This window comes from Liolophura sinensis, chromosome 6, assembly GCF_032854445.1.
Source record: "Liolophura sinensis isolate JHLJ2023 chromosome 6, CUHK_Ljap_v2, whole genome shotgun sequence".
Classification (NCBI taxonomy): Eukaryota; Metazoa; Mollusca; class Polyplacophora; order Chitonida; family Chitonidae; genus Liolophura; species Liolophura sinensis.
Window position 1 is genome coordinate 74924237 of NC_088300.1, and position 16164 is coordinate 74940400.

Below are 16164 nucleotides of genomic sequence, written 5' to 3' on the forward strand. Positions count from 1 at the left end.
GCGGAAGGCATCTTACTTCCGATGAGCTTCATTTTGGCGAAGTTAAGATTTTTTTTTTTTTTTTTTTTGATTGGTGTTTTACGCCGTACTCAAGAATATTTCACTTATACGACGGCGGCCAGCATTATGGTGGGTGGAAACCGGGCAGAGCCCGGGGGAAACCCACGACCATCCGCAAGTTGCTGACAGACCTTCCCACGTACGGCCGGAGAGGAAGCCAGCATGAGCTGGACTTGAACTCACAGCGACCCGCATTGGTGAGAGACTCCTGATCATTACGCTGCGCTAGCGCTTTAAGCGACTGAGCCACGGAGGCCCCTGCATGAGTTGAGACTAACAGACAAATCCATTGATCCTTTATAGCAGTATCAGAGGTAATAACATCAGCAGGGCTTTTTTAAGAAGGTAACAGCTGATAGCATATTTACCCCTCTATAATTTATGAAAGAAATGTATTTACTTGTGTAAATCTCAAACAATTTTAGAGACCATCAAAACAACTAATATTAATATTAATTACATACATATAAATAAATAATAAAGGTTAAATGTCACATTACATCAATTTTATAATAATCAACAACAAATATACTAATGTACAACCTTGCGCATCTCATGCAAGGAAATATATCATCTTGAAAAAAATTTAACTCGAAATGATGTTATACATGTGCAACTACTTGTTCAAGAATGATTTTTTTTAAAAATAAATTCTTTTCATACACAAATATGTCAAAACTGGATGATGAAAAGCACATTAACTCAGGTTCCCATACACGCAGCTGCCCCAGAATTAGGGACAACGATAAATGCAAACGAGAATGGCGGGAAGAGGGACTTGGGATGAGAGAATTTTCGGTGGCAAGGGAGGTAACTGTCCAGATATCAGCTCCAAGGGTTTACCCATTCAGATTCACCTTCCTGAAACAGCCAAATATGAGTTAGTTTGGAAAACAGATTGAATTTGATGCCTATATAGGTTCAGTGAAGTACTATGACAGTCTGGAACTAAGTGTATGCCAAAGAATTATATGATGGTTCACAGGTCTGTACTCAGCATGCCCAGTCTAACCTGGAATTAGGGTATACACCTGTCTTAATCCCAGGCCTGACAGGCCACTGGGGCGATGTTTTCAGATCTAACTGTACATTTAGAGTACTACAAGTAGGCAATGTCATAATGAGGAATATTGAGGAGTAACTTGTCATCTATAGGTCGCGAATATTACCGGCACCGTCAGTTTTACCAGGATGCATAACTTTGCCTCAGTATAGATGGTTTAAATGGCAGCCATATTTGAGGTAAGTTTGTATATATTGCCCATTGTGTGTCCTTACCAGGTACAGGCCTCTGTCCAGCTTATGACACCTCTAACAATAGACACCCCATTGGGCAATACACAAACCTACCTCAAAGATGGCTGCCATTGCAAACCATCTATAACAATAGATTTACACAAGATGGCCTGTTACCGTTGTCACCGTGATAGTATGCGTCAATCAACGTGTACTGGACCCAGTGGTTCAAAAGTGTATTAAGACTTAAGCCCGGTATTAACTTTAGTCCAGACTAAAGTGTCATTTACTTTGTATTAGGTTGAGATTGGTATTAACATTTAAGCCTAGCTTAACTTTAATACACTTTTGAACAACTGGCCCCTGAACTACGTAGATGGAGAATCAGATAAATCAGATAAACAGTCAATTCAATCAATTCTGATATTAGGTAGGGTATGGCTCTCTTCAATGTCGACCCATCTTACCTGGTCACCAAGGTTGTATCGTCACCAGACGTCAGCTCGTAAACATGCAGGTCAATACCTCTAAACTGGGGGAAGGACACATTCATGGATGTGTTGTACAGATTCATCGCATAGAACGTTATTGCCCCAGGACCATAACTAGACCTGCAAACCCAGAAAGTAAATAGTTATATTTACGATATATATATACTTATCTGCCCGGCAAACAACTGTTTAATACTCACATAATTTTTCTTTTGTGGGATAGAACAAATCCACTGCACTACATTCGACACCAATTCAATTTTGCAATGTATTTATTCATATATATGTTGAATAAAAATGAAATGAAAACAAACAACGCAATTGTTGGCGATATTTGTCAACTTCAACCCACGTATGTTCGCCTATCCTTAACCTACATTCAGTACATCATATGCTTTCTTCTTAAAACCTAACAGTGTTTCTCTTTTCAAGTACCTAATCTGAACAGTGCCTCATATCTCATATCGCAATCTTATTCAATCTAATCCAGTGTTTCGTTAATTTATCCACTCTTTCTATTATTCAATGTTTCACTGACTTTCCCAAACCTTCTCTTACCCAATGTTTCACTGATTTTCCCAATCTTTCTCTTGTCCCATGTTCCACTTATTTGTCCACTTTTCTCTTAACGTTTTACTGAGTTTCCCAATCTTTCGCCTGTCCGATATTTCACTGATTTTCCCAATCCTTATATTGCCCAATGTTCCACTTATTTGTCCAAAAGTTTTACTGATTTCCCCAATCTTTCTCTTTTCCGATGTTCCACTTATTTGTCCACTTTCTCTTAATGTTTTACTGAGTTTCCCAATCTTTCTCGTGTCCGATATTTCACTGATTTTCCCAATCCTTATATTGCCCAATGTTCCACTTATTTGTCCAATCTTTCTCTTACCTAATGTTTTACCGAATCTCCCAATCTTTCTCTTGTCCGATATTTCATTGATTTTTCAAATACTAAATATTTCACAGCTTTGTCCACCACTTCTGTTGCTCATCGCACATTTTAGTTACGGATTATTCCACTCTTTCTAATTATCAGTGAAAAATTGTCCATTCATTCTTTTCAGTGAAAAACTGTCCACTCATTCTCTTTCTCATCCACTGTTTCATGGACTTGTCCACTTTTTATATTTACAGATCTTAAATCAAGGCTTTACTGATTTCGTTCCTTTCTTTCTTATGGCTGCACTCAACTGTAAACTCTATCTATCACAGATCTATTCAGGCTTTCTGTTACTCAATAAATGCTTTGCTCACTACCCACCCCTTCCTGGATTCATCTAATGTTTCGCTAATCACTTACCCATTTACTGACTTACTTACATTCTCACTGACTATTTTGTCTTGTACTCAGAACGGTCACCTGCCAGTGACTGCAGACCCTGAGTTTCTCCTGTGTTTGTCCAATACTCAGAACAACCCTGAGTTTCTAATCCGTTTGTCTTGTACTCAAAACAACTCGCCTGCCATTAGTACAGTGACTGTAGACCCTGAGTTTTTCCTGTGTTATTCCTGTGCTCAGAACAACTCACCTACTACTGGTACAGTGACTGTAAACCCTGAGTTTCTCCTGTGTTATTCCTGTACTCAGAACAACTCACCTACTACTGGTACAGTGACTGTAAACCCTGAGTTTCTCCTGTGTTATTCCTGTGCTCAGAACAACTCACCTACTACTGGTACAGTGCCTGTAAACCCTGAGTTTCTCCTGGGTTATTCCTGTGCTCAGAACAACTCAACTACTACTGGTACAGTGCCTGTAAACCCTGAGTTTCTCCTGTGTTATTCCTGTGCTCAGAACAACTCACCTGTAGTTTCTCCTCAGTTAGTCCTGTACTCAGAGCAACCCACCTACTACTGGTACAGTGACTGTCGACCCAGAGTATCTCCTTAGTACTGTACTCAAAGCAACCCACCTCGTACTGGTACAGTGACTGTAGACCCTGAGTTTCTCTTGTGTTATTCCTGTGCTCAGAACAACTCACCAACTACTGGTACAGTGACTGTAAACCCTGAGTTTCTCCTGGGTTATTCCTGTACTCAGAATAACTCACCTACTACTGGTACAGTGACTGTAAACCCTGAGTTTCTCCTGGGTTATTCCTGTACTCAGAACAACTCACCTACTACTGGTACAGTGACTGCAGACCCTGAGTTTCTCCTGTGTTTGTCCAATACTCAGAACAACCCTGAGTTTCTAATCCGTTTGTCTTGTACTCAAAACAACTCACCTACTACTGGTACAGTGACTGTAAACCCTCAGTTTCTCCTGGGTTATTCCTGTGCTCAGAACAACTCACCAACTACTGGTACAGTGACTGTAAACCCTGAGTTTCTCCTGTGTTATTCCCGAGCTCAGAACAACTCACCTACTACTGGTACAGTGACTGTAAACCCTGAGTTTCTCCTGGGTTATTCCTGTGCTTAGAACAACTCACCTACTACTGGTACAGTGACTGTAGACCCTGAGTTTCTCCTGGGTTATTCCTGCGCTCAGAACAACTCACCTACTACTGGTACAGTGACTGTAGACCCTGAGTTTCTCCTGGGTTATTCCTGTGCTCAGAACTCACCTACTACTGGTACAGTGACTGTAGACCCTGAGTTTCTCCTGGGTTATTCCTGCGCTCAGAACAACTCACCTACTACTGGTACAGTGACTGTAGACCCTGAGTTTCTCCTGGGTTATTCCTGTGCTCAGAACAACTCACCTACTACTGGTACAGTGACTGTAAACCCTGAGTTTCTCCTGTGTTATTCCTGTACTCAGAACAACTCACCTACTACTGGTACAGTGACTGTAAACCCTGAGTTTCTCCTGGGTTATTCCTGTGCTCAGAACAACTCACCTACTACTGGTACAGTGACTGTAAACCCTGAGTTTCTCCTGTGTTATTCCTGTGCTCAGAACAACTCACCTACTACTGGTACAGTGACTGTAGACCCTGAGATTCTCCTGGGTTATTCCTGTGCTCAGAACAACTCACCTACTACTGGTACAGTGACTGTAGACCCTGAGTTTCTCCTGGGTTATTCCTGTGCTCAGAACAACTCACCTACTACTGGTACAGTGACTATAAACCCTGAGTTTCTCCTGTGTTATTCCTGTACTCAGAACAACTCACCTACTACTGGTACAGTGACTGTAGACCCTGAGTTTCTCTTTTCTTTGCCCTGTACTCAGAACAACTCACCTACTACTGGTACAGTGACTGTAAACCCTGAGTTTTTCCTGTGTTATTCCCGTGCTCAGAACAACTCACCTACTACTGGTACAGTGACTGTAGACCCTGAGTTTCTCCTGTGTTATTCCCGTGCTCAGAACAACTCACCTACTACTGGTACAGTGACTGTAGACCCTGAGTTTATCCTGTGTTATTCCCGTGCTCAGAACAACTCACCTACTACTGGTACAGTGACTGTAAACCCTGAGTTTCTCCTCAGTTAGTCCTGTGCTCAGAACAACTCACCAACTACTGGTACAGTGACTGTAAACCCTGAGTTTCTCCTGGGTTATTCCTGTGCTCAGAACAACTCACCAACTACTGGTACAGTGACTGTAGACCCTGAGTTTCTCCTGGGTTATTTCTGTACTCAGAACAACTCACCTACTACTGGTACAGTGACTGTAAACCCTGAGTTTCTCCTGGGTTATTCCTGTGCTCAGAACAACTCACCTACTACTGGTACAGTGACTGTAGACCCTCAGTTTCTCCTGTGTTATTTCCGTGCTCAGAACAACTCACCTACTACTGGTACAGTGACTGTAGACCCTCAGTTTCTCCTGGGTTATTTCTGTACTCAGAACAACTCACCTACTACTGGTACAGTGACTGTAAACCCTGAGTTTCTCCTGTGTTATTCCTGTGCTCAGAACAACTCACCTACTACTGGTACAGTGACTGTAGACCCTGAGTTTCTCCTGGGTTATTCCTGTGCTCAGAACAACTCACCTACTACTGGTACAGTGACTGTAAACCCTGAGTTTCTCCTGGGTTATTCCTGTGCTCAGAACAACTCACCTACTACTGGTACAGTGACTGTAGACCCTGAGTTTCTCCTGTGTTATTCCCGTGCTCAGAACAACTCACCTACTACTGGTACAGTGACTGTAGACCCTGAGTTTCTCCTGTGTTATTCCCGTGCTCAGAACAACTCACCTACTACTGGTACAGTGACTGTAGACCCTGAGTTTATCCTGTGTTATTCCCGTGCTCAGAACAACTCACCTACTACTGGTACAGTGACTGTAAACCCTGAGTTTCTCCTCAGTTAGTCCTGTGCTCAGAACAACTCACCTACTACTGGTACAGTGACTGTAGACCCTGAGTTTCTCCTGGGTTATTCCTGTGCTCAGAACAACTCACCTACTACTGGTACAGTGACTGTAGACCCTGAGTTTCTCCTGGGTTATTTCTGTACTCAGAACAACTCACCTACTACTGGTACAGTGACTGTAAACCTTGGGTTATTCCTGTGCTCAGAACAACTCACCTACTACTGGTACAGTGACTGTAGACCCTGAGTTTCTCCTGTGTTATTCCCATGCTCAGAACAACTCACCTACTACTGGTACAGTGACTGTAGACCCTGAGTTTCTCCTGGGTTATTTCTGTACTCAGAACAACTCACCTACTACTGGTACAGTGACTGTAAACCCTGAGTTTCTCCTGTGTTATTCCTGTGCTCAGAACAACTCACCTACTACTGGTACAGTGACTGTAAACCCTCAGTTTCTCCTGGGTTATTCCTGTGCTCAGAACAACTCACCTACTACTGGTACAGTGACTGTAAACCCTGAGTTTCTCCTGGGTTATTCCTGTGCTCAGAACAACTCACCTACTACTGGTACAGTGACTGTAGACCCTGAGTTTCTCCTGTGTTATTCCTGTACTCAGAACAACTCACCTACTACTGGTACAGTGACTGTAGACCCTGAGTTTCTCCTGGGTTATTCCTGTGCTCAGAACAACTCACCTACGACTGGTACAGTGACTGTAAACCCTGAGTTTCTCCTGTGTTATTCCTGTGCTCAGAACAACTCACCTACTACTGGTACAGTGACTGTAGACCCTGAGTTTCTCCTGGGTTATTCCCGTGCTCAGAACAACTCACCTACTACTGGTACAGTGACTGTAAACCCTGAGTTTCTCCTGGGTTATTCCTGTGCTCAGAACAACTCACCTACTACTGGTACAGTGACTGTAGACCCTGAGTTTCTCCTGTGTTATTCCTGTGCTCAGAACTATTTGCCCTACCAAGTTCTTGTATAAAACAGTCAGCCAGTAATCCTGGAAAACAACAGTTTCTTTAACTGCATGTATAACATATATGTGGTCCTAATAAGACTAAAAAGAATTTTAAACGATACTGGTACCATAGTGTTCCATGGTTTAAAGGAGGTACACATGTACAAGTGCCAGTCCAACACATTTTCGTGTGAGTCCGGATCCAGAATACCATGAACAATGTCACTGCCAGACGTCTGTCTGTCTCTCAACAACATTATGGAAAAACATATGCACAAGTTTGCAAGAAAATATTCAGCACAGAATGGCCTTCATACAAGCCCACAATCAGTCAATTTTGGGTTCATCCATAGCTTGATCCAGATCCAGGAATAAATGATTCTTCATCATAGCAAAATGCAGTATTTTGCAATTCTCCTGAAGTATTTAGCAATTGCAGTATTGTCCCTTTTGTGTAGTGGGAGATTTGTTCACTTATTTTGGTGGAGGTTTGTGCCCTTGGAAAACATTTTAGTTTATTTTGTTATCACTTTCTACATGTATGTGATTAGGATTGTACAATCCACCTGGGTATCTAGGCTCAGGGTAAATCTCATGTTACCCTAAATGATCTAAAACGTCACCCACAAAAGTGCATTTTTAAGGGCAAATAAATGTCACCAAATATTATTTTTGGTGATGAAACAATTTTTCAGCAGAATACCATAGCATGATCTAAGCAAACCTCAAAACACCTTTCTAAGCTCAATAGAACTCCCAGAATCAGGAAAAATGTGCAAGTTAGTCATGGAAGAAATTTACGGTCATTTAGGGTATATAATCTGATACAAATAAAACCCCATACATGAAATTTGCAGAATAAATCTGAAAAGATTTACCACATAAGAACTGTGCCTAAATAAAACAGAAGTTTTGTCATACTTACCGGGTTCACACTGAAGACCCCATCAGAGTACTCCACCAGTCCATAGCTTCCACCTACAAAGTCTTGTCTTAGCACCACTTCCGCTCCATAATATGCAGCCAGACCAAGCTTGTCCAGCCACCTGACAATGTTGACCAGACAATAAACATACATGTGACGGAACTAGACAAAAACCATACAACGTGACAGAACTAGACAAAAACCATAAACATGATTCAACTAGACAATAAACATGATAGAACCAGATAATAAACATGCTTAAACTAGACAATAAATATAAACATGATAGAATCAGACAATAAACATAAACATGACAGAACCAGAAAATAGACACAAACATGATAGAACTAAACAAAAAACATGAACATGATTGGACCAGACAATAAACACAAACATGATAGAACTATACAATAAACATAAACATGATTGAACCAGACAATAAACATAAACATGATAGAACTAGACAACAAACATAAACATGATTGAACCAGACAATAAACACAAACATGATAGAACTATACAAAAAACATGAACATGACAGAACCAGACAATAGACACAAACATGATAGAACTATACAAAAAACATGAACATGATTGGACCAGACAATAAACATAAACATGATAGAACTAGACAATAAACATGAACATGATTGGACCAGACAATAAACACAAACATGATAGAACTAAACAAAAAACATGAACATGATTGGACCAGACAATAAACACAAACATGATAGAACTATACAAAAAACATGAACATGACAGAACCAGACAATAGACACAAACATGATAGAACTATACAAAAAACATGAACATGATTGGACCAGACAATAGACACAAACATGATAGAACTAAACAAAAAACATGAACATGATTGGACCAGACAATAAACACAAACATGACAGAACTATACAATAAACATAAACATGATTGAACCAGACAATAAACATAAACATGATAGAACTAGACAAGAAACATAAACATGATAGAACTAGACATAAACATGATAGAATTAGACAGTAAACATAAACATGATAGAGCTAGGCAATAAACTTAAACATGATAGAGCTAGACAATAAACATAAACATGATAGAACCAGACAATAAACATAAACATGATCAAGCCAGGCAAGAAACATAAACATGATAGAACCAGATAACAAACATAAACATGACAGAACCAAACAATAAACATAAACATGATAGAACAAGACAGTAACCATGAAGATGACAGAACCAGGCTTTAAACCAGAAATACATATATTTCACAATTTGCTAAGTTACAGTGTTCTGATGTCAAATTATCAACTCAATTTCGATTGACACTTACATGAATCCTGCGATAAATGTATTGGACACACCAGGAACACCACCATCATAGGCTGAACTCGTTTCTCCTACCCAGAATTTCTGCGTGCCCCGAGACAGGTTACGCAAAATTTCCTGCGCAGATGTCATATCTGGGATAAAACTGTCCAGTCTGGTTGTGTCTATAAAGTCCCGGCGTGTAGCTTTGTGTCCATTCATATAATAACTGGAAGAGAAATTAAAATGTCCTGATGTCTGTCAGTTAATTAAAGCTGAAGAAAAATGGAGGTTTCACTTAAAATCAATCTGATTAAATTCATGGACTGCATGTAAATTCATGCCTACTGCAGTAACTCTGCGGGTGTCATTTTCTCAGCCATTAACAGCTGCTTGACATATTGAATGAAACAAAGACTTAAACAGCGATCAGTCCAAATACTAATGATCCAGAGACATTCACTGATTGGTTGTTCTAGGTGTTGCAGTCCTTACACCATTGTACATCACTGACAGAAGATCACAAGGCAGAGGTTATAGGCTACTAAATACACTGAGATAGTTTTCTACAAGTTGCAGGGATATTCCTTTATAATAACAATAAGACTGTGTGACTGTTTGAATTCATGATACAATCTCATGCACATATTAGACATTTCTTTTTACTGTATTTTAACTTTCTTCAGATTAAAATCATTTTTGAATTTAACACCTTGACCACTACTGCATGGGCCTCATCACTTGTCTCGTGGTACTCCCCCACTCTCCCCTCATCACCCCCCCCCCCCCCAAAAAAAGGGCAGGTATCAGGACTGTCACTTACTGGTGGAAGGTCATGGCAGAGATATACTCTGACCCAGTTTTCATGAAGCTGAAACAGTTAAAACACAAGATTTAACCCCATGGGAGAGAAGATATAAGTGTCATAACCTGGATACAGTTGTTAGGGAAGATAACAAGCTGTGATATTTGATACACAGATAATCAGACAATTCATTACGTTCAAAGTTCAAGCGTTCTGGATTTCACGCCTCTCCACGATTAACACTTAACACCTCCTAACCAGATGCTTACATCTGCATTATCATAAACATAGTGCATGATGGCTTGATATACATAATGTAATAAATGAATATTGTAAATTTTTATCCACAGACCAAAAAATGCAATCCTCAATAACAAACAAACATCCATAAATACATGTACATGCAACTACTGGACAAAAGCTGTCCAATAGGATAGATTAATTCTGATGGGTGTGGCATGCAGAATGTCAAATTCTGAGTGTTTAGACTGAATCATCACATGTGAGCAAACTGAATGAAGGATTAGTACAGGCTTAATGCCACTGCAGCAATACTACAGTCATATCATGTAGGCAGGAGACAAGGGTTTTTGACATCCTGATTTAACAGTATACTGTGATTAAGTGGGATGGTGTGTCTGGTGTCAGTGCACAGTGATAGGTGGGACCGTGTGTCTGGTGTCAGTGCACAGTGACTAGGTGGGATGGTATGTCTGGTGTTAGTGCACAGTGACTAGGTGGGATGGTATGTCTGGTGTCAGTGCACAGTGACTAGGTGAGATGGTATGTCTGGTGTCAGTGCACAGTGACGAGGTGGGACCGTGTGTCTGGTGTCAGTGCACAGTGACTAGGTGGGATGGTGTGTCTGGTGTCAGTGCACAGTGACTAGGTGGGACCGTGTGTCTGGTGTCAGTGCACAGTGACTAGGTGGGATGGTATGTCTGGTGTCAAACCCTTGTCTTCTGCCTACATATGACATGACTGTAGTATTGCTGAAGTGGCATTAAGCCTGTACTAATCCTTCATTCAGTTTACTCACATGTCATGAGTCAGTCTAAACATTCAGAATTTGACATTCTGCATGCCACACCTGTCAGAATTAATCTATCCTTTTGGACAGCTTTTGTCTGGTAGTTGTATGTACATGTATTTATGTATGTGTGGTGTCAGTGCACAGTGACTAGGTTGGATGGTGTGTTTTGTGTCAGTGCACTGTGACTAGGTGGGATGGTATGTCTGGTGTCAGTACACAGTCACTGGGGGTGTCATGTTTGGCATCAGTAAAGAGTGACTGGGTTGAGTGTCATGTTTGGTGTCAGTGCAGTGACTGGGTGGGAGGTCATATTTGGTGGATTGGGTGGATTTTCATTATTGGTGTCAGTACACTATGACTGGGTGGTTGTCATGTAAGGTGTCATTAGACAGTGACTGGGTGGGGCTTTATTTCTGGTGTCTCTTACTGGGTTGGGTGTCAGTACATTGTGATGGGATGGGGTGCCATGTATGGTGCCAGTGCATTGACTGTGTGGCATCAGTACACTGTATCTGGGTGCGTTGTTATGTCTGGTGTCAGAATACTATGACTGATAAGGGCTACTTCATGAAGTGACTGGATGGGTGTCATGTTTGGTGTCAGTACACTGTGACTGGATGTGGGTGTCATGGTGGGTGTTCGTACAGAGTGACTGAGTGGGGTGTTGTGTATGTGTGTATACTGTGACTGGGAGAGTGTCATGTATGGTGTCAGTACACTGTGACTGGTTGAAGTTTCATACTTATTGTCATTGCACTTTGACTGGGCAGGGTGTCATGTATGGTGTCTGTATACTGTGATTGGACCGGGTGTGAGTATACTGTAAGCGGTCTCATGTCTGGTGTCAGTCCACTGTAACTGGTGAGGAATCATGTCTGACTTCTGTATACAGTGAGTAGGTGGATATCCTGTTAGGTGTCAGTACACTGTGAATGTGTGGGGTGTCATGTTTGGTGAGAGTACACTGTTGGGACATTATGGCTTGTGGCAGTCAATTGAATGGGCAATGTCTACTCTCAGGACAAAGTGCTTGTAGGTGGGGTAGCAGGTTTGGCGACAGTACACTTACAGAAGCTTTAACAAGACAACCTATTTTGAATGAAGCATTGATTGTATGTGACTTACTTCTCTAAGTATGTACTGCTGGTCCCCAAATCCTGTGTCACATCTGGGCCTAACAGAAGGCGTGACGAGAAGGTGGGCATGGAGTCCATGATCGCACGCAGTCTACCAAAGTCATGCCCTAACTGCTGCGGATCCACAGACCTGTTATATTTGTGTGGGTATATATTAGGTTCTGTCAATTAAAGAAAAAAAAACTGGCATAAACATTAATGACAGTTAATATAAAATATTCTGAGAGAAACCCTGTCTTTGCCCTTTCAGTAAATACTTTTTCACTTCATGGTAACCATCAATGTATTGTAATAAACTTCTCTTTCCATCATTACTCCTGGCTTATATTCCTGTGACATTCATTAATGACATAAGCCAAGAGTAACGATGGTGAAGATCATAACTATACCAATAACAGGGGCTTCCATGGCCAAGGCGTATTGACCCAGGAGCCTCTCACCAATGCAGTCACTGTAAGGCCAGCTCATGCTGGCTTCCTCTGCGGTCATACAAGGGAAGGTCTCCAGCAACTTGCTGATGGTCATGGGTTTCCCCTGAGTCCTGTCCAGTTTCCTTCCACCATAATGCTGGCCACCGTCATATAAGTGAAATACTCTTGGGTACAGGATAAAACACCAATCAAATAAATAAATCCATACTATCAACATTTTGTGACATTCATTATTGACAGTATGTGGTTTCAAGGTGATCATTACTAATCTAAATGTTGCTGTGATATTCATTAATTGATCTTAGTCTGTGATTTCATGGCGAACATTCCAGTCCATATTTTCTGTTACTTGTTACAGCTAGCTCCTTGACAGATTTTATACCCTCCACACAAGGACAAGCTGGAGATGAACGAGCAACCTCTATAATTCGTCAATGTTTTCTGGACACTCTGGAGAAGCTACTAGGCTGCCTAGCTAGCAGTAGCTATATTTTGCTGGAAGTGTAGCTGTATTATCCTCAGACAAATCATCAGTGTAACGCTTCCTACCATTGCCTAGCTCAAGATCCAGTACATAACCCCTGTCAGTTGAGTACTTCATTAGTTCAATGGCATTTGCTGGATCCCAGACTCCTCCAGGACGATACAGGCTGTTCAGACCAAAAATCAGACTTAGGTTGGCCTGTATGGCAAACTGGTTCAGCTCATCCCATTCTGTGGCTGTAACCAAAACCAAAGGAAACATAAAGAAAAGACGGCGTTGTTTACCACAATAAGACATTAGCTTAAATAGAAAAGGTGGGCAGACCCATGCCTTAATAAAGGACAGACCTACATATATAAGCAAAATACAAGTAAAAGTAATCAAGAACCATTCAGTGTATAGATGATTGCGGTCAGTTTTATAGGTGGAACAAACCTGAGTGCTTGGTGTAAACCACTGACCTTTGGTAAGTTACTGACACACTTTCTCACATATGACGTACATGCAGATATGCATGCTATCATATTGCTGTAGACAGTGGTCTTCAACGCAAGTGAGCTGCTGAGCAAATGACACGACTGAGTGTCGCTGACTGCTTGTTGTTACCATACAAATAAAATAACTGAGCACTATGACAACTTACTAGACAGTGTGCTGTTAGGAAAGTCTTTGTCTGAAAGTTTGTTTCCAGTACTGAAAATGAGGGAGTCCCCTGATGTCCCTCCGACCCTCAGGTAGGCAGGGTAGAGAGCTTTGGCCAACGTGATTGCCAGTGACGACCTACACGTCAACAAAAGTCGAGACGTCACAAACACCGATCTGTGTTCTGTACAGAAGCATGTTAAAACTCACAGATTTTTTTTTTGTCTTGAGTTCATTATTTGTCATCTATAATTCAGCATTATAACTTTGACACACAAGCTGAATATATCTATTCATTTGTATCCAAAAACATGAATATATCAAACAGTAAACCAGTATGTTATATAATTGAAACAATGATAAAAAATAAGATATGTATACCCACCACAATAAGATACAATATTTTTAAACATGACGTTAAAGTTTCATAAAATACAGGCAACATTCAAACATATGTTCAAACCTAATTAACATGTTCAAACGTATAATTAACATGTTCAAACGTATAATTAACATTTTCAAATGTAATTATTTGTTTATTTATTTATTTGATTGGTGTTTTACGCCATACTCAAAAATATTTCACTTATACGGCGGCAGCCAGCATTATGGTGGGAGGAAACTGGGCAGAGCCCGGGGGAAACCCACGACCATCCGCAGGTTGCTGGATGACCAAACGCAATTAACACGTTCAAACACACTGTAGCCTTCCAAATGTTAGTTTTACGCTTTCAATTACATTGATTTACAAAAATTTATAAAATTTGCGAAGAAATGGGACATTTCAAGTAACTCCTTTAAGTTGGTTAATTTAAGAGTGGCAATTAAAACTTACAAAAACTTTTGCATATTTATTTGGAATATGGGATACATTCCATAACCCAGCAAGACGACAGATTATATGACTCATACAGGCACAATATAGTGATCATATCCCCACAAGTCGTTCAACTTTCGAGTCGTCATTTCAGCTACCGGCCGTGCAAATACAAACATGCCATTACCTGGGGTCGAAACCCTTCCAATGGTTCACAAGATTGCCTGCATCCAGCGTGATACTGACAAACCTCTCACTGGTCACGGACACCACATGGTCTGGCTGTACGGTCACTTCCAAGCCCGCCACTTGTACGGACTGGATCAGCAGGGAGCCTAGACACAGGCACGTATAAACAGTCGGCGCGACCATGATCAGTCAATGGCCCGCACTCACTGTCTGAAACATATTATGTATGAACCACTGTGTGGCTGTGGTTGACATGTATCGCGCGCGTGTGTGAACTCTCCAGTCCATATAGGTCAGTCTGTGCCAGTTGGAGATCCACATAAACAATGTTTGAGTGAATCACGGGATAATATGTAGGAGAGACATACGAATCGTTTCAAGCACCATGCACTGTTTCGCTGTGTACTTACGCCGACTGTAGTGGCGCGATAGTTACGTAATCGGCACGTGGCCTATCATGCCTGTGCAGCTGTGGATAAAACCGCAAACTGCGGTTTAGCCGGCACAGGTTACATAAAGCTGGGCTAAATATTATTTCGCTTCCTGCTGCACAGCATGAAAAAATTAAACTGTGTTTAAAACGACATTGGTAGTTATAGGCCTATTCTCCTTACGTAGACCATTCAGGCCTAGGTCATTCTAGTCAAACACATGTAGGCCTACTGTAAAAACTTCAACCTTTTCGCATGCTTGCAAGTTGTTCATCCAGATATATTCTGACATTATTCTACATAGACTGATAAAATTATGCTTTTTGGTGAAGTCCTGAGAATGGTCAACCAAACAAATGTAGTTTTGCCTCTATAAGCAAATTTAAAGGTGCATAAATTTCACTGAATAAAGTTGCTCTTTCATACGCAAAAAATGTTGAGGAATTCGAGGGAGCTGAAATCAGGCTTTAGCGATTTGGTGTGCACATGTCAGTTCATTTAAGACGGTGCTGGTGCCATCATTTTGCACATAAGTAGATTCACGTCTTGGTCTAGTTTTCACTGACGTTTACCTCGCCTTATAGCCAGAAAGTCATAAACACCAGACCTATTTGCCGGACAATATATATATATTTTCTCACTTCAGCCGTTTTTCAGATATCTTCAGTATGAATGGGGGCCGAAACAACTTGGCTTTTGCTGCAGAGGTAGCGACTCATATATACCAGTAGGCCTACCATGGAGGTTATTTCTATTTCCATGCTATAGCTCCTAAAGTCGCTTCGGCTCATCAAGGCACATCTTAAATTGTGAAGTCATCAGCGATAATTTATTTATTTATTTATTTGATTGGTGTTTTACGCCGTACTCAAGAATATTTGACTTATACGACGGCGGCCAGCATTATGGTGGGAGGAAACCGGGCAGAGC

At 41.1% G+C, this 16164-nt stretch overlaps 1 protein-coding gene across 1 annotated transcript; it reads right to left on the bottom strand.

Annotated features, from left to right (window-relative positions):
• Window positions 1-286: 286 nt before the first annotated feature.
• On the bottom strand, window positions 287-15165 carry LOC135467739 (heparanase-like). The gene is made up of 10 exons (XM_064745570.1): window positions 14802-15165; window positions 13799-13935; window positions 13221-13391; window positions 12230-12401; window positions 10090-10137; window positions 9292-9495; window positions 7962-8082; window positions 6972-7078; window positions 1764-1907; window positions 287-921 (listed from the first exon to the last, which is right to left on the bottom strand). The coding sequence occupies exons 1-10, from the start codon at window positions 14984-14986 to the stop codon at window positions 900-902; spliced, it is 1311 nt and encodes a 436-aa protein (XP_064601640.1). The 5' UTR covers window positions 14987-15165; the 3' UTR covers window positions 287-899.
• Window positions 15166-16164: the final 999 nt, after the last annotated feature.